Source organism: Scomber scombrus, chromosome 11, assembly GCF_963691925.1.
Source record: "Scomber scombrus chromosome 11, fScoSco1.1, whole genome shotgun sequence".
Taxonomy (NCBI): domain Eukaryota; kingdom Metazoa; phylum Chordata; class Actinopteri; order Scombriformes; family Scombridae; genus Scomber; species Scomber scombrus.
In genome coordinates, this window is record NC_084980.1 from 20,428,030 (window position 1) to 20,451,720 (window position 23,691).

At 38.8% G+C, this 23,691-nt stretch overlaps 1 protein-coding gene across 1 annotated transcript in view; it reads left to right on the top strand.

Moving 5' to 3' along the window:
• Positions 1-23,691, top strand: part of pde1cb (phosphodiesterase 1C, calmodulin-dependent b) — a 103,558-nt gene that overhangs the window by 12,059 nt on the left and 67,808 nt on the right. Inside the window, exons 2-4 of the mRNA XM_062428229.1 lie at positions 9,252-9,260; positions 10,539-10,589; positions 11,337-11,502. Coding sequence (XP_062284213.1) covers positions 9,252-9,260; positions 10,539-10,589; positions 11,337-11,502 — 226 coding nt within the window. The remainder of the gene's footprint in view (positions 1-9,251; positions 9,261-10,538; positions 10,590-11,336; positions 11,503-23,691) is intronic.

Below are 23,691 nucleotides of genomic sequence, written 5' to 3' on the forward strand. Positions count from 1 at the left end.
CTTTTAGATCCCTTATATAAGGATGTATTTAATACTGGTGATAGGACTCTGCTGTAATATGATACTATCATTAATCATATTGACACAACTGTGGCCTCAACAAGCCTACTCATATTTAAAATGTATCAAACAAGCACATTGTAACCAATTTGGGCCTTTTCAAATAAATGGTTAGCTGGGAGTGTGCTGACTGAAAGAAATCATAAACAAAAGTTGTGATATTCCCACACATGCCCTCATTATCATAAAAGCAACCCTGGAACAGGCGGGCACTTGATGTTGCACTGTGAGTGTTGCAAAATTAGGATCCTCACAAATCGCTACATACAGTACGAATTGGAGGCTGGGAAGAGCAGTGTGACAGAAGAAGGGGAGCATAAAGAGCCCTTATTGTAGCTCGCAAACAAAATGGGATGGAGTGTAATTATCTAACAAGTGTAGACCATAATGTGTCTGCTACAAGGGTACTGACTAACTCAAACATGCTCTGTTATAATTGGATAGATCCCCTGATTGTGATCGATTTCCTTTTCCTCAGGCACCTTAGCTGTTACATCACTGACAGGTTACGCATCAATTATTGCTATGTGTCCTTGTTTGGCAGATCAGGGATTATTTAATAACTAGTGATCACTTACCCCTTGAGATTACACACACTCATTCCAACGTTTGATCGCTCATCTGTGTATGATTGCAGTGCAGATTTTAAAGTACATGTTACCTCTGAGATTTGTAGCCAAGTATTGTAAATCCCCTGTCTTGCTTGGTACATGTCAGTGAAGTAAATTACATAATTGATCGTGGCTGTTATTAGAAAAGTGGCTCGAGGAAAGAACATAGAGGGATAAGAGGAGACACTAGAACAAACAGATGTAGTTTAATATTAGCTTTAAACCACAAGCAGTTTTGAATAGTGTAGTGTAGAGAGGAAAAGAGACTTTGTTTGCTTTCACTGCTATACCATAGAGGATTGAACTATATAAACAGAGCCAAACAGCCGAAGTGCACTAGTGATTTGTACGTTAATTAAATACAAGATGACAATTAAAAGACATTACGTCGTCTGATCTGTGTGCTCGCTATTAAAGACATGTCTATTGAATCTGAGGGAAGGTGTGAGAACAAGCCAAAAGCCTTCATAGAGAGCACTCACAGACACTAATCAGAGGGGGGAAATGAAACACGGAAAAATTCCATAGCTAAATGTCAGATGGTGCTAATAAGGGGAGCTTTTATCCTTTGTTGATCTGGTGTGTTCAGGTGTGTGTGAGTGTGAGGAGAGGATATGTGTATTGGTTAAAGGAGAGGTCGTTTAAATATGCACAAAAGGGAGAATTTTTCTTGGATAATACTCAAACAACAGTGTCCTTGCTCCTGTGTGAATTCATAATGGCCATTTAAAAAGGAAGAAATAATTAAATAATTTTTGAGGCAGTATGTGTTCTTGTATAAGTATATCCATTTGATTGGGTAAATCAGAGCTTGATTTTGTTCTCTTTTCTTTCAAATGTACATGTGTGCTGTTAATGGGCTTCGTCTTTCTGTGCCTGAGTAAATAGCTCCTGTAAAATGAAAAGCAGGGGTATTGATTTAATGACTGGTTTTGGCTCAATACACATAATCACTCTTTTACTATCTGTTTCTCCACCTGCATGTTTGACACAACATGATTTTAGCCCACATTTGTTTGTTTGAGTGAGTTGAACAAAACTAGAACAGACCACAATAGGTCACTGTCATAACAACTCCAATGCTTTTGCTATAAATTCTTGACAGTAGGAGGAGTCACGCTTATTTAAAGACCTCTAGAGATGTCCTCTCTCCTCCCAACCACCACCACAACCACCGCCACCCACCACACACACCTACTGTACCTCTTGGGGAGAGAAACGAGGAGAGAAAGCGGGGAGGGAGGGGGGGAGGGAGATCCAGAGAAGAAAAACAAATCAAGAGCCATAAGCTCCTTGAAATGAGCTTGTTGAGGTGTGAGAAACGGCGAGAGGGAGAGAAAAGATATGTACAACAAAGACAAGGGGGTGGAGAAGGACATGAGAGAAATTCTCCAGCTCTGTGTCTGTAACGAGAAGTGGTGAGTCTTTGACAGTTCTCCTCCAGCGCAGAGCACTAGCCGGAGTCGGTGGACTACAATTCTTCCCCCCTCTCCACGAGGAGAGTTACCCAAACGAAACTAAAACAAGACACAGCAACTGACAGGAGGCGTTAAAAGCAGATTAAAAGACACAAGGGTGACCGGAAGGTGCCTAAGCAATGGAAGCTAAGTCCAAGAAGCATCGCTTTAGAAAGGGTCGGAGTGCCACCTTCAGCATTGACGGCTTCAACATCACAATAGGTAAGAATTTGCTAGACAGAGCACAAAGAAAGGTTAAGTGTTTCTATGAGAAGTAGATGCACAAAAGTATGTGTGACAGGAGTAGAATATGTGTGTGCGTGTGAGGGAGAGAGAGAGAGCGCATGTGTGTGAGCAGAGCAATGAGGCGTTTGGCACCGACACAGTAACATCGTTAAACACATCACATTTAGCCTCTCTGCACAACTCGACACATTAGTCCATTCTACTGAAGTTGATGCTTTCCTCTATAATGCAACTACACCATGGAAACAAGGGGGGCTCAGACCAAAGCTGTGTGCTGCTGACGTCACAAGGCAGGAATTTTTCTATTGTCTTGACAACGAGAGAGTTGATGAACTTATGTACTATTTTTGTTTTTGTTTTTTTTGATGCAGCACTCGTGAGAACTCTCAGAAGTGAGTGTTGAAACAGTGTTAAAAATAGAGTGATGTGAAGATGCTCTGTGCTGGAGACTGTGGAGGAATTGTGTCCTTAAACCTGGCAGAAAAGTTGCATGACAGTTGACAGTTTGTTGTTTACGATGATAAACAAAATACGCTCTATTGGTCTCAGTTTTATGATCTTACTGCAGTAAAAAATAAAACGTTTGATCAACACTTTTATCATTAAACTCACTTTTTTTTTTACAAATTGAACATGTTTGGAAATCGATGACAGATCTGTAATGCCAAGAATGAAATATATGACAGAAGTCAGTAAATTGTTGTAGCGCTGCTAGCCACACCACAATCAGTGTTGACACAGCAGGGGTTTAGGCACAGATAATAGTAAACACCTGCTGTGACATCATTGGGTCGAGGCCAGATTTTCAACCCACAGACAGAAGCACAGCAGCAGATTTTTGCCTTCAAGCTTCAGAGTTGACTATCACTGCACTGATGCTTTCATTTGGGATGCAACAGTTATTTTTCATTATTGTTAATGACTGTGATGTTAAATCTGCACTAATCACTATTTTTGTGTTAAAAGTAGATCACATGACAAACCAGCAGAGAATTAGGAAGGTTAAAGCGTATTTCTGCTCATTGTTTTGGTAAAGCCAGAAACTTTACTTTTGTGGTTCAATCTCACCATTCTTTTCAACCTTGTTTTCAGCAGCAGCAGGGGGCTGTCTCCTTCGAACAATCCCTGATAAATCAACTTTACACTTCTTGCCCAGCACCAAACGGCAGTGAACATGAAGTGGTGAAATGCTGAACAATAGTTTTAGAAGTTTAAGAGACAGATATTTCCCTCAATAGTTGAGACAGAGCTAAAAGCGGAGTCTGTCTTCCAACTCACACAACAAGTTTATAAGGGTGATCATAAGTCAGTGTTGTGTTTACAGCCTGTTCTGCTGCCTGAAAGTAAACCCCTCCCAAAAAACAAAGAACAAAATCTTAACTTGATTGTGATTTGTGGATTTTGCAAAACTATTCTCTCCTCTAAAGTCACATTTTCCAAAGTGACTTTTCAAAACAACATACCATTGACATTTAAACTCTATACAAATACTGGATGTTAAAAGTTCATATAATAACTAACTTATAGTATTAATAATAATTGAATAGTTTGTTTTTAATACTATGTTTTGTCTTTGTGAGATACATTTTTAAGCTAATGTAGGCAACAGGTGTTTATATTTTGATCACCAGGCACATTTTATACGCTGGAAATCTTATTTCTTCCAGGTGCCCCCATACAATTTTAAACTTGAGACAGATAAAATGAGCTTCTTGCCCTGGTCAGTGCCTTCTTATTTTTGGATGGATTCAAGTTTGAGTGAATTGTACAAACTTTAAACTAGGTTGAACTTTGGGCGTCAAGGGTTCTTAACTCAGTGCAGTTATTGCGTAGCACGAGACTCAGAAAATACTGGCTGACACCAACATCAGAAAGCACCTAAAACTTATCTGAATCATACAATTATACTGATAAAAAAGGAGTCATGTTTCATTGTTTATGGTGTGAGGCACAAAAAACAGGAAGAGAAGTGCACTCATACAAGGTATCTTTTTTTAAAAGCATTAAAAGCAGCTCTGCAAGTTGTTATGATTCAACAGAAAATAGACTTTGGATTTTCCGGCTCACTTAGACACATCCTGTTACCTATAAAAACCTGCCTCTATCACATATGGCCTATATCACAGCCATACTACCCACAAGCATGGCAGTTGTCATGGTAACCTACAAGTGTCACAATCAATTGTTCACTGGTCCTAGGTTTCAGTCTGCACAGCGTTTTGCCAATCACCTCCTCTGAAGCGTGACTCCTAAGCACTTGCACCTCATTGCCTGGCTGGACACTTTGTGTTCACTCCTCTATTAAACACTGAGCCTGAACTGTAGCTGCCAGCCGCTGCTTGGATTCCAACTGAGGTGTTTTGTCATGAGTTAGGCTTGTTAGTTTTGCTTTGCTTTTGTTGATACACAGCTCATGTGGCGAAAACAGATTTTAACTTTTCAGCTCATCTGTAATTGTATAGAGCTCTTTTTTTAAATGTGTACATGAATGCTTTTTTCTTTCACATTTTCTTCACATTTCTCACATTCAGTACAAATACTTTCACATCAGTATATTTTCATCATCTACTTACCGTATTTCATTGTCTTCTACTTTCATCTTGTTAATGTTGGCCTTGTTACTGCTCTCTGTGTTATATATCTTTTTTTTTGGATTGTACTGCCTTTGCTTTGTGTGTCAAAGCACTTTGTAAACTCTGTTTTTAAAAGGTGCTATATATTTAAAATGATTATTATTATTATTATTATTAGTAGTAGTAGTAGTAGTATTGTTACTTTGAATGGTATCCAAAAGAGCTTTTCTACATTTCTGAAATAAGTATAAAAAAAACATAAATTCTTGTATACTTTCTCGACCGTCCTGTACTTCTACATACGTTACAAAATGCAATTTTAAACATACACCATGGTGCCATTGGTTGGCTTACATCACCGATGTGCATCTATAACAAGCACATAAGTAGTGATAAACTATAACTCAGTCCAATACAGTCTCTGACCCACTGCCTTTCTTCTCACAAAATAGACACAATATTTTTTCAATATTTGAAGTGAAACTAGGTTTTTATACATATGGTGATTAATTTAATTAAGTATAATAAGAAATATTGTTGTTGACATGGTGTTAACACGCTATTCATAACCATAGGTATTATAGAAAATCATCTTTTTTGTGTGAAATTGGTGCTTTGCCCCTGTAATATAGAGATATGAGTATTGACTACATCAGTAAGCAGGATATTCCAGAAAGGTAATGCTACGGAGTATGAACATAATCCTAAACTTTTGAGTTTATTATCCAAGACAAGTATTTGGTTTCTGAAGAATAATTTGTTCAAATCTAAATGGGTTCAATCTGATTTAAGTTCATTCACCAATAAGCTCTTGTCAGCTGAGTGCTCATAATACAATTTGCCAAGTGAAAAAAATTAGCAGAGCATTGTATTTCACTTCAGTGGAGTTACAGTTTATTTGTATATCTAGACATCATTTGGAAAATAGTAGCCTAGTCAACAACAGTGACAGAGCTTGAAGTTGTCATAGAAAAACAGTGTCACTATTCAAGTTTACAGCACTACTTAATAAAGTGTTATCTACTGATCCACAGATGATGAAATTGGGATATGCAGTATATTTCATTTTCTGTAATCTGACATATAAAGCAAATAAAAGATGACATTTCAAAAGTTGAGTTCCACTCTGGGCAACAGGAACAAGATTTATACCTGCAAAACAGCCACATCACTTTTTACAGGATCTGAAGGTTTTACAAACTAGCACTGTGAGCAATGATCATTTTCACTGTCAGTTAATCTGCAGATTTTGTTCTGAGCAATTGAAAAATCACCCAAAGTGACATATTCAAATTGCTAGCCTCACCTAAATTGACAATCCAAAAGCCAAAAGACGATAACTGACATCAAAGAAAAATCTCCAAATCTTCAAATTTGAGAAGGTAAAGCCATCAGATATCTGGATTTTTGCTTGACAAAAGAATACCCATTATTAAAATACATGCAGATTAACCTTCTGTCTATCAGGTGGTTCATTAATTGGCTAAGTAGCTCAGCTCTTTCTTTCTCTTCAACAGTTTGAAGACATCCCTGATAGCGGCTCAGTTTGTGTTCTGTGTGTATATACTGTATACGAAGGCTTATCATCATTTTCCTCATGAAGGTCCTTCGACCAAAGTGTAGCTACTGAATACATTTATCAGTGCTGACAGTGTGCAGAATCTGATTTTTTTTTTATACTTTGAGCTCATCAGAGCCGACATCAAGAATGGATTCATTGCATTCATGATTAATAATCTGCCAGTACTTGCTGGCTGGACCCCCCTCTGCACCTTTGACATAACTTGGAACATGGACTCATTTATCTTGAAACAGAGACTGATAGTAGTGTAATTTACATACAAGATCTGTGGACAATGTGATTATTGTTATAAGGCTCAATTGAACATTATTGCTTATTTTAATCACAGGAAGATGAAAGAGGCTATATCCTGAGCCTGTTTGAAGTGGTTTGGTTCAGTTTATTACATGTTTAAATTTGTCCTTGTCTGTTAAAAATGAAAAGAGCGTCAACTCATTTCCATAGAACAATTTAGCACAATAAGACATTCATTGTGAGACTGAAATGATATATGAAGAATTGCAGATTGAAATGATAGAGTATTGGACTGTAGAGCTACCTCCAGCTGTACTGAAGGTCATTCTTCTGCTGCTCCTCGGCTGCCTGTAGAAATGACCATTCAAAGGTTGCAAATGGAAAAATGAAATCTCTTAACAGAACACACTATACTCCAGGTCACATCGACAAAACTAGAAATAGAATAACTGGAACATGAATTAAACGTGGCTGGGTGTACATAATGTTACTTAACTGTTTAAAATTGAATATTAAAGGATTTTATAATTGTATTTTCAGGGAAATTATTTTGGGAAATAGTGTCCGACAGCTGTTCCATCTCAGACATTAGCAAAGTGAAAATGATGGACTTCCTCACTGTTTTTCATCCCTCATGAAGGGATGCTTCCCCTCTCACATTGTGGTCATGGTCTTTAAGTATGCAGATGGCCACTTCAACCCTGGATTTGGTCCTGCAGTGGGTGATGTTACTATGTTGCTGAGGGCCAGGATCAGGTTCTAGGGTCACTAATGATGGCTGGCAGGGGTACCATCTGTCACCAATTAGGACACCATTTAACTCTGCTGTCGTCACATGTACATCATTGTGCCATTTTATGTAAGGATCATTTAGATTATATTTGGCTATCAGAAATAATTATTACATTAAAAAAGTAGGATTTAATTTACATTAAATCACCTGAAAGACATGGAAATGATAGCCAATTCACTGATTCAGTTTCATAAAATATACATAACTATCAATTAGGAAATCTGATTAGTAATTAACTTAATTATAACCAAAATTACCATATCAATAGCTAGTAAAGGTGGAAGGATTTTTGAAGTTCTTTGCAGAGCAGAGGTTGGCAATATTGGCAATATAATGTACTTTGATTGAATAAGTCTTCTGTTTGGCCATGTGCTGTTTCTATGCAGCGCAATGCCCAGTTACATTACACATGAAGGAAGACGGGTTTTTGGCTTGCTGCTTTGTTGAGCGGGTCATTTCCTCATTTGTGGGTGAGCAAAGCTGGGAAAAGTTGCACAGCTTCCTAGGTTGTGGCTCCTGTTACTTGGTTGTGATGTGTGTACTCAATAACCAAAGATCTTTGGCAGGCTCCCGCATCTTCTGCTGTGAAGAAAGAGTTTGGTGTGGTCTGCTTTAGTAATCAGACCATACAGGGTCTGAGTGCTGCAGGTTGCTGGCATGGTGAGGTGCAGCCCTGCAGAGAAGAGAGGCCAGAAAAAGACAGATCAAGGAGATGCTTGACCTAATGATGTCATGGATCACATGTCACAGTAACCAATGGTTGCGAAAATCTGGGTCCATGGGAAGAGCTCAGGCCTAGGTGTAAAATACCGAGGACCCTGGGAAATTGAGTTCATTCATGGGCAAAGGCCTGACACACATATGGGGTATGGTGTAATTATCTTTAAAACTTGAAATATGATCCAAAACTATACAATATTTTACTTTTCTGGACAAATTTATGGCTCAAAACTCACAGAAAAGTCACAGTGAATCTTTGAATCAAACACACTGAGCCTGGCCACTTGGCTTCAACATTAGAGTGAATGCGGGCTCCACTACATCTTATCTTGACAATTCAGAAGTGCCATAGTAATTAGTTGGGGAACTTTTGTGAAGTGAAGCTTTTGACTTGAAGACAATAGTCTGGTCTCTCTTTACAAAACTGCAGTGGAATGACTTTGCTTTCACAAAAAGGGGACGTGGGTTTGTGTTACACTGGAAAGCCCTGAAATATAATTCATTGTTCAGCCTTCACATATAAATTTAATTTAAAATATGGAAAGATGTGACTTTGTGGAATACTTTATGTTTATGTCCATGAAATGTCATAAAGTGGATAATATATGATTCAGTATATGGAAAATGTCTGTTGGACTGACAAACAGTTTTATCTGCATCTCCAATGCAATGCACACAATTTCAAAATGGAAATGAAGGCAAATCCACAGTAAATTATTATAAGTGAGCCTGGAATACATGACTAATTTTAAATAGATGGTTATGTGCACAATACAATTTATAAATGGAGTCTCATCAACCTCTCCCGTTTTAATAATGTGCAAATTATTTGAGCATCAGTGTGAGTCAAACTCTCAAAATCACCATCATGACACTAATTAAGTTCATGAGAGATTAATTTGTTCACTGTTACTGTTTACGTGGTGTTAGAGGACACCTTTTGTTGACTTTACTCATAGACTTTACTGGAGCCAGCATCTAGTGGTGAAATAGGGGAACTGCATCTTGAGGCACTTAAACAGCTTGAATATTGAACCATTGTTGTTGCCATTGATTATTGTGAAGCATAAACCCCCGTGAAATTATCTATCTAAATAACTGACTGCAGCAATGAAAACACCTGTTCAGGCTTTTTGGTGTTCACCCTCTCAACCTTAATCCTGACCATACCATTATTGATTAACAACCGAAACCGGACACATTTGTTCACTTGTTGTTGTCATTGGATGACGGCATTGTTTGCCCTCCCCAGTCAGTTCAAGGTTCAACAAGTTCTTCATTCAGAAATGTCCCTCTGCGCATCACTTAGCTGTAATTGTCACACTTTTGATTGAATGACTTTTGCCCTTCTCCTCTCGTCTGTCATCATTAAGTGTTTTTTGTCCGCAACACTGCTGCTGCTGGCTGGATGTGGGATTTATTTCACCATTCAACATACTGTGTGCAGTGTTTGAATGGCAGAGTTTCCAGGAGGAGCAGGAGAAGTGACAGCAACAATTACAGTAGTTTCACAATCACTTGTGTCACATTTCAAGGCAATTTTAGGGTTGAATGGAACAGTAGACAGCCTTCCTGACTCTTTCTGAATTGCATGTTTGCTTTCCTTGGACAAAATTGACCATTTCTTCTGTCTAATCTCAAAAAGAAAGATGTATTAAAACATAGGCATATAATATACACAAAAAACATATATCAAAAAGAAATACATTAAAATTAATTGTGCTGCATGTTTCTCTAATTATGCACATACATGCCTGATGTAATGACCTGAAAGGAATAAATACATTTCTTGATCCACATTTAAATAATGTGAAGGAAAGAGAAAGATTTGTTTTTACAAGTAGTGACTTGTGTATACTCATACTGTATGTATGAATAAGGTGCGTCATTGCCACAGGAGGTGGGTATACATGTCCTTTTCATTTACCAAAATCCAATACTTAAATATCTCTGAAAATGTCTTCTGACTGTCAAGCTGCCAAAAGAGAGTTCATAATGTACATGAATGTAATCGCTCATTACTCAAATCAGTAAAATCAGTGCTCTTTGTGGTAAAGTATCAAGTTTTATCATTTTAAGTAGTAGTAGTGGTAGTAGTATCAATTGTGTGAAAATGGCAAATGTAATAGCTTTTAGTACTTTTTGGTTTTGTATTGTATTTGTTGAATATATCACATAGAAAGTATACGCAACAACATTATAAGTCAAGATTGACAGTAGCATGTTTTTTTGCTTCACTTGATTCTTCTTTTTTTCATCCAGTGGCAAATGAAGATGGTGAAAGTTCCAACAGACCACTTGGCAGTATTGCACGTAAGTATAATGCACACTATATTAATTAAACTTGATTACTTAGTTCACTCACTTCATTCACTCCAAATGATTTCACCTTTTAGATCAGAGTATCACAGTGTGTCACTTCACCCTGAGTTAATGAGATATTAGCTGCAGAAACGTCTCATACCCTCAGTACAATTGAGGTCAATGGAGTCTAATTTATCAATGCATAAACATTAATTAAGAACTTTGCAACAAGATTGTCCAGAAAATGTATTTGCTGTTTCTAAAAATACCCACATACTTTGACGTCAATAGATTTCATGATGAACAATGTAAATAAAGAATGTTTTAAGTATAATGGAATGATTAATCATCTTTTTAATGTATTTCAGGTGGAACTGGCCACTTCCTTAAACATAGATAAAACTACTTTATGACACATTAACTTCACATGACACCTTTAAGGCTGGTAAAACCGCACCATCTAAACTCTCTTCTCACCTGTGTGTCAAATGCATTAATTAAAATATAAACTAGCATTGACAGCATGCACCCACATGGGGGCAGCATTACAAAGGCCCTCAGTTCCCTTTTACTTAAATCCTGAAAGTCATGTACAGTGTTCAGTGGAGATACAAGAAGTCTGTTTTTTTTCTTCAAGAAAAAAATATATAAAAACTAACACCTGGAAAATTAATGAAAGCTTCTTTTATAGCACCGTATAAAATAGATGTAACAACACCAAGGTTCTTCTTTTGTTTGTTTTCTGTTTTTTTGAAGGCTCAAAGTCCCAGAGTGCTTTGTGGAACGCTATCACGGCAGGGATGGGGATCAAAGGCAAAGAGCAGAAGCCCCCCCTGAATGACCCTCGAAGTCCTGAAGAGATTCTGGCTGATGATCTTCCAGCGACAGATGAGCCAGATGCCACAGAGAAAACTGCAATCAGGTTTGCTGCTGGCAGGCTGCTTCAGCAATAAAGCAACGTGAAAGTATACTTTTAGTGAATTATCATGGAGTGAAGCCTACTGTATGTCAGCTGGCAGTGTGACATCGATACTCGAGTCCAGGTCGATACATACTGGACATACATATTAATACAAGTGTGATTTGCATACTGTCGATATACCTTTTTTTTTTAATAGAGGGGAAACAAGGCAACGTGTAGAATCTGTATTGAGCAACCATTTTATACTTTTGGACACTGATTAATGTGAATTTGAGTATCACGTTGGTAAGATATGAAGTTGATTGTCTGCCTGGTTTGTATGGAGAGGATAATCTTATGTCTGACATTTAGCATTCTCGATACACACATACTCATGCATAAATGTGCACATACATACACACACTCTGTGCTAATTGCTATGTATGGCTGCTGACCTTGAGTCACGTGGGCATGATTGATTCCACCTTTATAACAAGGACTTCAAACCACCATTAACATAATTTGTTGTCACTTTTAGAATATTGAACGTCTTTCTGATTCCAATTAACCTTGATGGCTCCGGAGACCGTTAAAAATGCCGCAGGTGGAGGGAAGTGAGCATTTGTCAGAGGATACTAAGAATGCACCCAGAATGCGATAAGAGGCTTTTGATTGTATGCAAAGTAGAGTAGAGTTATAACAAGCTGTTTTTTTTCTTTCTTTTTACAACACATGTTTATAGCAAGCATGCACAAAGATTCCCAATTCAAAAAGGTGGTAAGACTTTGTGGAAATCCCATGTTGAACTCTAAAGTTTCACTGTGCTAACACATGCCTCCTCTGTGGCACTTCTCTATGCTATCTCAAATTACAGTGCTGTTGTTCTCTGCCATAGTCTCCCCCAGAACACAAGTCCCTTTTTTCCAGAGTCAGTTGGTGACCAGGAGAAAGTTTTCCACTTGACCAGACACATCCTGTTCTGTCATTTAAAAACTACAGCCCGGATTTTTAATTAAAACACAACCAACACTGGGCAGCAGAAAGCATTCTCACCTATCATAGAGGGAACAGTTCATATGCTCTCAGAGTCACTGACTTATTTCAGTGCCATATATTGAGACATAGCAGTGCGGGGAAGAAATGCCAAATCCTGCTAAATATTTGGCTGGGGTTGAGTATTTTGCATTTCTTTTGGCCTGAAAGGGAATGGTTCATTTCAGTAGCACTGGCAGTTTAAATAAAGGTAATATGCTAAAAAAAAAAAAAGAAAGAAAGAAAAAAAGCCCACCTGCCAATTTTTGTTAAGTCTTTTGACTGGTAAAAAATAAATAAATGCAAACTCGTTAATTTGGAAAACCTACTAGCAAATGTTGCCTATAGAAAAGGTTTTATTTGACTGCCATTGTCTTGCTTAGGTCTTTGTCTGGGTAATACCCACTAAGGTCAGGGGATGTCCTCAGTCAGGCCAACAGTGGTTAATAGAGGGCAAATCAACAGGGAATTGTGGGGATCTACAACTGAATGACAAATGGCAGGATTGTGGTACAGGGTGGTTAAATGAGCAGGGGACTAGCAGTAATCCATAAAATGATGTAACTACTGTGTCACCTCCGAGGCCAAATCTGGCTGTTATCCTCCAGGCGATGATAATTAGATTTTATTGGAGGACGGAGAGGGTTCATATGATCAGTAGCAGTCAGGAAGAGAGTGAGTGAGTTAAAAGGACAGCAAGCTATCGACTGTCATGAACTGAGGTTGAATAAAGGTAAAAGTCAGCAGCGCTCCAGGTGAATATGAGATTCAGAAGAATTGATTCGCACTATTTGATAAAACTCCAAATTCCATTTTCCTCCAAGTATCTTAAGTACTGATCGTCTTGTGCTCGGCTGGTTGAAACTTTCCAGTCAATCTTCATTCATCAAAGCTGTTTGAGTATCTTTTTACCCTTTATTTTGGTCCATTTCAGTTCAGCTGAATGGCTGCCTAATACTCCAGATACATAGCAGCTGCTGAATTTGTTTTAGGATTATAGCTGCTGTTACAACACAATTGAGTGCATGCTTAGTCACACAGTGAGGGACAGAAAACAATATGGAGCCGTAGTGTATAAACAAACGCTGACTCATCTCTGCAGCTCAAGTCAGGCTGTTGTTTTATGCTCATTAGGGGCACCTTGTGCATTTTAAAGTAGTTGCTAAGTATTGAATGTGCTATACGGTGCCTTCATGCAGAAGGATCTTTTTTAATGAAGTTGTGTATGAAAGTCTGTTGTTTACCACAATCCACATGCAGTCACATTTTGCTACTAGTAACCTGCTTCCTATGTATACAGTGGCATTACTGCCAGCTGCCAGTCGCTATTGTTAATTTACAAGATGCTTTGCTGTAAATTCCTTTTTATTTTATTTTGTTTACGTCTTTAAATAATATTAATTGTGCAAAAATCACATCACTTAACCAATTCAATTTATATGTGATAGGATGAGTTAACGGTGACAAACTTACATTTCCAGGTATGTGTTGAACCTGTAAGTTTACTTTTAAATAGTAACGATTCTGCTTGTTTATCAACCATGCATTGTTATCAATATCTTCATTTCCATCAACACTGGCCTGTCATCTGACAGCCAGTTTGACTGATTAATTGGTTTTAGTTTCCATTTAAAATTACAGCTCTGCCATGAAAGCCAGACTTCCAGCTGGCCTTCAAAAAGGGGTAAAACACAAAAAGCACAAAAAGCCATTAAGGTGATTTTAGTCTGGTCCCAAGAGAAGAGGAAGGGAAATGTTTGTGTAAGGGATAAGTTAGTACTCATTAGTTAAAATGGCCTTTTAATTAGAAACAATTTGCTGTTGTACACAAGTGATTGTCCCATTGTGATTTGATACTAATGAGAGACCAATAGATGTGTAACAATACATTTAAAAAAAATATTTGAGTAGAGTAAAACTTGCAGTTGTAAATGTAAGATAAACATGTATTGTAATAACAAACATATTATCATTTGGAACAGTTCCAGCTTGATCATGAGGGTATTAGTGGAAAGGTTCAACATAAAAATGGGTAATTAATTAATAATAACCTCTGGATAAGTGATGATTGAAGGGAAATGCATGAAAAAAATATATTTATAATGTGCCAGCTTGATAGTAGCATTGTACATGTTGTATTCATGTAATCATTCATCACATATTCACAAAAATAGCAATTTATACCTCTGTCATCTTAAAGATAGCTGTACACAGTAGCATCAAAGTTTGCACACTTCAATTTAAACAGTCAAGCACACATGAGGCTCAAACTCAGACACTGCTCTGTGGTCAGCGGTGTGATTTATCTGCCGGTTAATTGGAGACTGTGTGCCGCTGTGAACTTTACAGTTGATTAAGGCAGCTGTCTCTTCTGTGGCTGCCTATGGTTTGTGGAGGCTGACCTCTCCTTTGGCTGCAGCTTCAGGTTCACAGACCCCACGCTGACATCCCCTGTGCAGCAACAACCTCCATCACTAGCCCCACTAGCAGGCTAATGAGCCTCTGCTGGCCAGTGTGACTGGAAGCACACAGACAAATGGCAGAGCTGTTCATCAAAATGATTGAGGCGTGACCTCAGTTATGATGTTAAAGAGCTGTAGCACGGTTGTCTGCCGCATGACGCCACATAACTCCGGATGAAGCTTTTACACACTTTGCTATAAACTGTATGAGAATGATTTGTGTTCAAGCAACAGCAAACAAAACTGTAACTGTGCCAAACCTCTACTGATATATTTATCCACAGTGGCTCAAACTCTGAACTCTTCTTACACTAGATGTGTTATGCATTCGGTGAATTCTGTAAATGCGGTTTGTGGTTATATAACAACTTCCAACCTTTGCTTTGATCAACATACGTTTTCTCCCTTGTGTGCAGCCTGTAATTTTTCACCAACAAAAATATTGATTGATGTATAGATCAACAGAGGCACAAACTGGGTTTTTTCCATGCTGCTTTTAATCAATTATGAATGCATAGTTAATTATTATAAATGTGAAAATCATCAGTGGAAACACATATTTCAATGATGTGTCTTTGGGAAGCTCACTGAAGTCACTGTGTGTATCAAGTCATGTGTAAATACTTTTTTTTTTAATCATAAAATGACATGCTTTTTCTCCCGAAGAACTAAAGTGTGTTAAGTTTGAACTCTGCTTTGATAAGATCAGTCCATTTTCTTTAATGACATTCACAAGCAGGCAGAGAATACATTAAGGGAATTTCTTTGGATGTGCCCTCACCCTTACCTCCTACCTCCTGACCTCGGTCAATAACAGTTACCCATGTACTGTGGCAGCCTTTAAATACACTATGTGACTTGCAAACGGTTCACCCATGACACAAATAGTGCTCTATTTGTCAGCCTTGCCGCTGCTTTGTATCCAGTGTATTGTCAAGTTAAAATAGTAATAGGATCAGAGGAGTCACAAACTGGGAGGCACTTTGGGGGGCAGTATTTTGTCTGCCGAGCATAAATTTACAGTGATGTGTGTCACGTTTGGTTGTGTGAGTTACAGTGAGCCCAGTGTTGCTGAGCCTTGACCCTGAAGTCAACCCTGGAACAAACCATTTCCATTCATCATCGGATCATATCGCAGGAGATTCATAATTTGCTGATGACAGAGATATAAGACTGAATGAGATTCATGTGGACATAAACTCTTATCCTCATGGAAACTAGCTTTAGAATTACTTTTGAAGATGATATCTAAATGAGGTAATGAAAAAATATTACTGATGGTACATCAACAATTTTACCTTGTTGAAGGATAATATAGTTTTTCCTCACTGCTTGTGGTTCATGACCCATAACTCATTTCAAAACTGCAGGAAGAACCCCTAATAGTCTAATAGTCAACTTGGAGTTCAAGACTATTAAAAGATACTCCTTCAGACATGTTTCATAACATATAAAAAGACTTTGAATTAAATAATAATTAAGGATTCTTAAAATGACATCTTCTTATTCCTCACTGAATAATCCAGAATCTATGAATATGCACAATTTTCATTTCAGAAGTTTTACTGCTGGACACAAGTCAAAGTTTCCACATGACACTCGCTTAAGCTGCATACCTGACCATGAATGGCTCCAAACTAGTTGGGATTTCACAAAGCCTGCTTCTAAATACACATCTTAAACTCTTAAATTTCGAGGTGAGTTCAGAAAAACATTCCCACCTCAGTAGATTAATGTGTAGAGAGTCATCTGGTGTCCAACTCTGTGCTTAGACTACATTACTACTCAAACATTTAAGTGAAGTAAGAAAGAGTCACATAACACTTCTTTTGTGAGAGGGCCTTTAGTGCTTTCAATCCCAATGAAAAGCAACACCCAAGTCTACAGCTATTTACAATCTCTAAGCTGCTTTTAGCTTTGAGTTATCCAGTCTGCATTTAGACTATAGAGTTGCCTCGCAACTGCTCTCACTAACGCCCTCCTGAAACTGTCGGTCGCACCTCCAACTAACAAGTTCAGACAACCACTGCACTCCAACTAAATAATAGAGAGCTGAGGTAAACGGGAGGCTAGTAAAGACAGTTTAGCATTTAACAAGCTAGAATTTGTAGACAAAAATATAGAACTAAAAGGTGATTAAATATCTGAAACATGACTAATTAATTACTCATGTTGCTCTGCATCTGCTGTAGTATTTGTGTAAGTAGGAAATTGCTTGCAAACATGTCGGCCATAAATAAGCACTTGGTAAGCTGTTGGTATATCAGGCTTCTGTTGCTGTGAGGTCTTTCTGTCCCATAGGTCACTCAACACATTGATGTCACAGTTCAGTGGATTCAAATACTGTGCAGGCTGGACTTTTTCTCCCTTGTGGTTAGATAACACATACTTCAGTCCAGCAGAAATGCCTGAAAATAATCATTATATTTTAAAAAAAATCTGAATTGAGTGACAGAGGGCATCATTTTGCTGTAACAGTTTGGACCCTTTTAACTGCAGAAGGGCTGCACACATGCCTCCATGCAACTCAAACACTCCAGTCTGATTGCTTTTCCCGTCACCTAAGTCCTCAGTTTGGCCGTTGTATGCATCACCTTTGACCTGTAGGAATATCTCTCGGGGGGATGAAGTAATAGGAAGTGTCTTCTCTGGGGTATTTTACCACCTCCATCACTGCAAATAAATATAGCTTTATGGGCGGGTGCCCTCAATTTCTTCCACCCATCCTCCCATCTCCACTACATCCAATACAAAAAGAGAAATGAAGTATAGATGGGGAAATCATATTTTGTGATAGATGATCCTCACCAAAATGTGGTCATTACCGCTAAGGCGATTGCTATTTTGATGCATAGATATCCTTATCGACTTGCTTGGAAATTTAAATGAGATCTGAATTTTTCATGTACCTCCAAATGGCCAGGCCTGTTAATGTCTTGATTTCAGTGTGTGAGCTTTGAGGGAGCCTGAGCACAGTGACAAGAATACCTTAGCACAGTGTAATTTCCAGCAAGTCCCTTTGTCATAGTCATAGGAATAATTCATTTTCCTAAGACTTGATTCATTTGGTCTTCTTTTTATGAACAGTTGTTGCGATCATAATTAATCGGGGCTATATTTTGATTATCATCACCTTAAGGGACACAATCAGTTTTGCCTTTTGCATCGCTTCATTGGTGTTGAAATTGAGTAAAATGTTGGCAACATTTGTAAACCCCAGTCTATTTCATAATCACTCATTCAGACAAACATTGTTTTTGTGAAGCCCCCCTGAAGGCAAAGCTTTTATTCACATTTAGCTCTATTTTCTTTCTCCTCCTATGAAATCTGTTTTAAAACGTGACCGTGTGATGAATTTTGTATGCTTAATATCCCCCTCCGATGGCTAATTACTCTCCATTTTCACGGTCAGATTCCCTGGCAACAACAACATATAATTTGTAAATGAGAAGCAAGCAACAGACCTCTGCGTATTCCTAATATTTCATCGCATGCTCAACATTGTTGTCTTGTGTCCTCTTGCGATCCAGTGGTCCAAATAAGCCACACTGCCACAGTTGTGCTTCCCCCCTCCCCCGCAAGGTGTTTCATTCATCAGCTGGCAATGTAATTAAAGTATATTGTGAGATTCCTTGGGTGTAAAGGCTTCAGGCCCCATCTCCCTCAACACGGCTGCATTCTTGATCCTGCTATTTTATGCATCAGAGAACTTTTTTTCCCCCCTGCAAATTTAGATTGTTATAAATACTTTCACTTTAACCCTCTAGTACAATATTAGAAACCCAATGTTCTGAGATAATCACAGAGCTTGTAATGAAAGATGTCATGCAGTCAAATGTCACTGAGAGATCCACATCACAGGCAATAACTGATCTATTATCATCAATTTCTCAGTGAGATATTACTTATTTAATTAGATAATATTTAACAAGTACAGATGGGGATGAGTCCAAAGCCAACATCCAGAGCCAGTGCAGGAAGTTAAGGATGGAGGTCGGTGTCTAAGAGCTACTGTAAACTTCTTTCTAATGCTACTTTAGTCCTTTAGTCAACATTGTGTACTTTCACTTTTTTGCATAAACACTTGACTCTGAGTGCAATGCAGCTGAAACTGACCTTCATAGTCTCTGCAGTGCTACTGACAGAACGTTTCTCACCAGGCTCGACCTTGTTCAGCGTCACACTTACACATGATGACACGGTACATCAAGTCCCTGGGGTGTAAAGCTGTGAACAGCAAGCAGTGAAATGTGAAGTCACTGTTGTGGTTTCCCCTCAAGTTGACCTGTCGACTCTGTCTGTGGCTTTGGCTCTCCTGGGGGCCACACCTCCACAAAAAAGAAGGGGGAAAAAACTGTGATGAAGAGTGCATTGCAGAAAGGCAGCCAGAAAGAGAAAGAAACTGAAAGCCGAAGATAGAGTGGGAGAAAGAGACAAGTGCGCCTTTGAAGAGAACATCAGCAGGCTTCATGGCATTCAGGCAAACCTCTCTCCTCCCTCCTCACGGAGGACCCATCTCGGCAGATGAAAGCAGGAGCCTCTTTGAGGTGGCGCCCTGGCATTATCTCTGCATCCTGCATCAAGTAATTGAAAGACCTGAGAGTGTGGTAGGGGGCTTGGAGAAAGGAGGGAGGGCGGCTCTGGGTTGAGTAATCTGTGCAAGTTTTGGACTTGCAGAAAATGAAAAGATGGAGCTCTATGTTGTTGGGGGTCTTTACTAGATTTTTAGTGAGCTATGAGCTACAGTAGCTGAAGAGAGGAACATGGAGAAGCAGTGGAAAAGGCTTAAAAAGTTTTGAATAGAATATACTTCAGTTTATATACATATAATATATAATGTTATATCTCTTGTCAGGCAGAGTGGCAGGAAACTTAAGATGCTGAAATATCAGTGAAAAATGTGGGAAAATGTAATAGAAAGAAAATATATATATATATATGAAAAAGAAAGCAGAAAATAGGAGTACTCAGCAGTTACATTTGTGTAATTATGTAATTACTGATGCAGCTTTCATTGTAGATGAAATATAACAGATAATATATGCAGAAGCCAGTGTGTGCTGATGGGTTATATGGCTGCGAGTCTCATAAAACTGTCTCACATTTAATACTGCGCTGCTAACCACCACATTATCTGCAAATCTCAAATGAATCGGAAAGGACATTTTTGCCCATGAAGCCTCAGAGGACAGCAATGTGGCATCTGGACACTATGCTCTCCTGTGCTACAGTGAACGGGAAGGTGTGTCTAAACTTTTGACTGGTACTGTATATGCAGTGAGTGAGAGAGAAAGAGAAAGAGAAAAAGAGAAACGTGATTTTTATGTATTACAGTGCTTGTATTGGGGGGGGGGGGGGGAATATGGCCTGAATACACTCAATGGATCAGTGTAATCTCAGTCAAATCAGTGTCAATGCACTGTGTGTGTACTATTTAATCCTGCCTGGCATGACATTTAATATGTTGTACAATGAATGTATTATCTACATTCTCAAACAAATACATTGCAGATCTAAAGCTGTTGCATTTGCACTGAATGTTTTCATCCCTTTAAATCCTACTGATGAAATAAGCAACTGCTTGTAAAAGTATCTAAATTACAGGGTGAAAAAGAAGGAAAAGGCTGTGTCATTGTTGAGAAAAGGGCCTTTTGGTTTAATCTCATTTTCAACCATAAATGTCTTACAGTAATCCAGGACATTCATACCTTCATCATCTGTTCTCCTGTTCTGTTGCTCCTGTTTCTCTGCATCCCCACTCGTTCCCCTCCCTCTCTTCCCTCTCTTCCCCCTAGTTTCCAGTGGATGAAACATAACATGGTTTCTCATTATCAGATAGACTCCTCCCTCTCTTTAACTGGTGGTGTTTCTCCTCCCTCCCTCTTGTGTGGAGAGCTCGGCAGTGAGCGTTAATCCCGGATTGCGCTGCCCTGCCGTCTGCATCCCGTTGTTGCTGGGAGAGCATGGCACGGCTTCAGGACCCCTGTGCTCACACAGGAGAGAAGTGAACGAATGAGAGAGACAGACAGGGAGAAAGGAGAGAGGTACATTGAGGCTGTTTCACGACTGTCACAGCAGCTGGAGCACTGCACTGCACACACTGAGTGTTTTTGAGTTTCAGTCATACACACTCTTAACATAAACAAAAGAAGGGAGAGAAAAGAAAGGAAACGGAAGGATGACAGCCGGTTTGTCGCAGCTGTGGGTGCAAATGTGAAGAAAGAGGAAACCTCGGTCACGTCCTGGGTTCCACCACAACCTCTCTCTGCTCGGTGTTACGTCTTCCTCACCATTCACACTTAAGAGGGATTAAACTTTTTTTCTTTTCTTTGATCTCCTGTTGGCACATCCTGAACTCTGTGAATATTTGACATGGAGTCTCCCACCAAAGAGATCGAGGAGTTTGAAAGCACGGCCCTAAAGTACCTCCAGCCAGAACAAATTGAAAAGATTTGGCTCAGGCTCCGGGGATTGTAAGTATATTCACTTTAACTGTTTTCAACAAGTGTGTGAAACAATGTTGTGTGTGTGTATGTGTGTGTGTGTGTGTGAGTCTGTGTGAGTGGCATTTGTGTATCACTTAAGCTGTTAATAATTATGCATGGATTTATCTGTTAAAATTGGTCTTAAAAAGCTTAATTGAAGACACAGGAAAGAGTGTCATAAGAAAAGCCTGGCTTATTTATGAAAGATAGGCTGCTATAAGAAGAAGAAAGAAGAATGCGCAGATAGTTTGGAATCTCTCAAGCCAAAAAGCTCTAAGCTTACAACTTAGAATGTTTTATTTACTTTATCAGAGAGAAAGGAATAAAAGGAATGCACATCAGAGCCGAAGAAAAGCGCTCACACTTTTGAAGCCTTGATGCAAAATATCCTTATTTAGGTCACTAGAAAGTTCTTTTCTTCAGTGCACCAAATGTTTTTAAAGGGACAAGTAAATGATGGCAGTTTGTTGGTATTCTTCTGACGAACCAGATGCTGATGCCTTTACTTGTTTGTTGCATGTTTGGTGAAACGTACAGTAAACACCTGTTGTAAAATTCTGACGCACGAATACAGTGATTTTGGACTTGAATAATTGAATGAGTGTATTTTTGGGTGAGTCAAGTGAAGCTGAGCCTCGTTTCTGTTTGCTTCTTTTGTTTTCCTTGTTCATCTCCTCACTTGTGTTCGCCTGCTATACACTCATGCTAATCCTCTTTCGATAACACAAAGACCTCCCAGAGCTTCACATTTTACATTTCCCCAAGCTTATTTTAAACCTCACTATTATAATATCACTTTCTCACTTCCAGCAACCAATCAACACCTCTATGACCGCAGAAAGCCCAGCGCACTGTACATACATGCAAGTTGAAGTGGAAATTATCTTTTATCCACTTTTAGTTCTCATCATCCTTCCTCAGCAGGGGGAGGAGACAGTGGGGTTGCTATAGGAGGGTTGTCTTAAAGAAAGACCCTAATGTAACAGCTGGAGGTCTGAATGAAATGCAGCTTTTTTCCTCCTGCACCACAGACGAGTGCAGAACCGCGCATGTGGCTGTGTGTTGACGTGTTTCTGCAGTCAAGCAATCAGCCTTCTTTCACCGACTCTCCTCTCCTTTCCTCTCACATCCCTCTAATTATTTTTTGGTTATTTTTGTGTTTAAACATATCCTTTGTTACATGATTAGTCACGGTTTTGCTCTCTCCTGTGTCAAAATACCAAAATGTGGGTCTCCCAACTATCACCCTCTGCCACATTTAGTTTCCTTGGATGTTTCCTTCATTGTCTCTTTCATTTGGTCACTGTCATAAATTCACTATTATAACCACCTGTCTTTTTGGATATTTGATAGATAGCATGTCAGGTAAACGTAATGGGGACCTGGGCCTCTTTTTTTTCAATTTTCTTTTCCATCATGGCTACACTGCAGTCTACTGGGTGCTCTGAGGGCTCCTGTTGCGTGTCAGGGATCACGTTAGCCTTTAATCTCACAAAGAGCCTCTGTATGAAGAGAGGGAGCTCCAGCTGACAGGCAGCCCCCACAGATGTTGACGGTTCACACTGTGTATGTTTAATAGAGAGGGTTTGTCAGTGTGTGTGTGTGTGTGTGTGTGTGTGTGTGTGTGTGCGTGTGTGTGCGTGTGTGTGCGTGCGTGTGACCTTGCGCATGAGCTTGTGTGGATGATATGGATTGGATGTATGTTTGAGTGTGTATGTGTTGGCTTGGTGACATTTACTGTATGTCCTATAGGACACTGATTCCCAACCTGGGGGTTGCGGCCCCCACTAGGGGTCGACAAAGCTTCACAGGGAGGTCATGAGGTTTTCTTGATTTTAAGGGGTGTAAGAAAAACGTTTTCTTTTTTAAATATATAGTATATCTGAGCATTTTATTAATTTCATCAAGGAAACTACTAAATGTAAATGTTCTTTTATAAAGTTTTCATTGTTATTAAAGATATTAACCTGGATATGAGGGCATTGTATAGACATGAATACTAGCTATATCCACAAAACCTTCACGCTCTGTTAAATAGCTCCGTCCTGCATTAGAAAAGTATGAAATAAAAATATGGCAATACTTTTATGAATATAAATTTTGCCTTATATTCATAAAAAATATAAGGCAACACTTTTCTAATGCACTTAAATATACTGCTCAAAATTCATCCAAATTGCTTGTTTTACACAAATGTCCTAAAGTTACTGCATTGAATATTAGGGTAAATT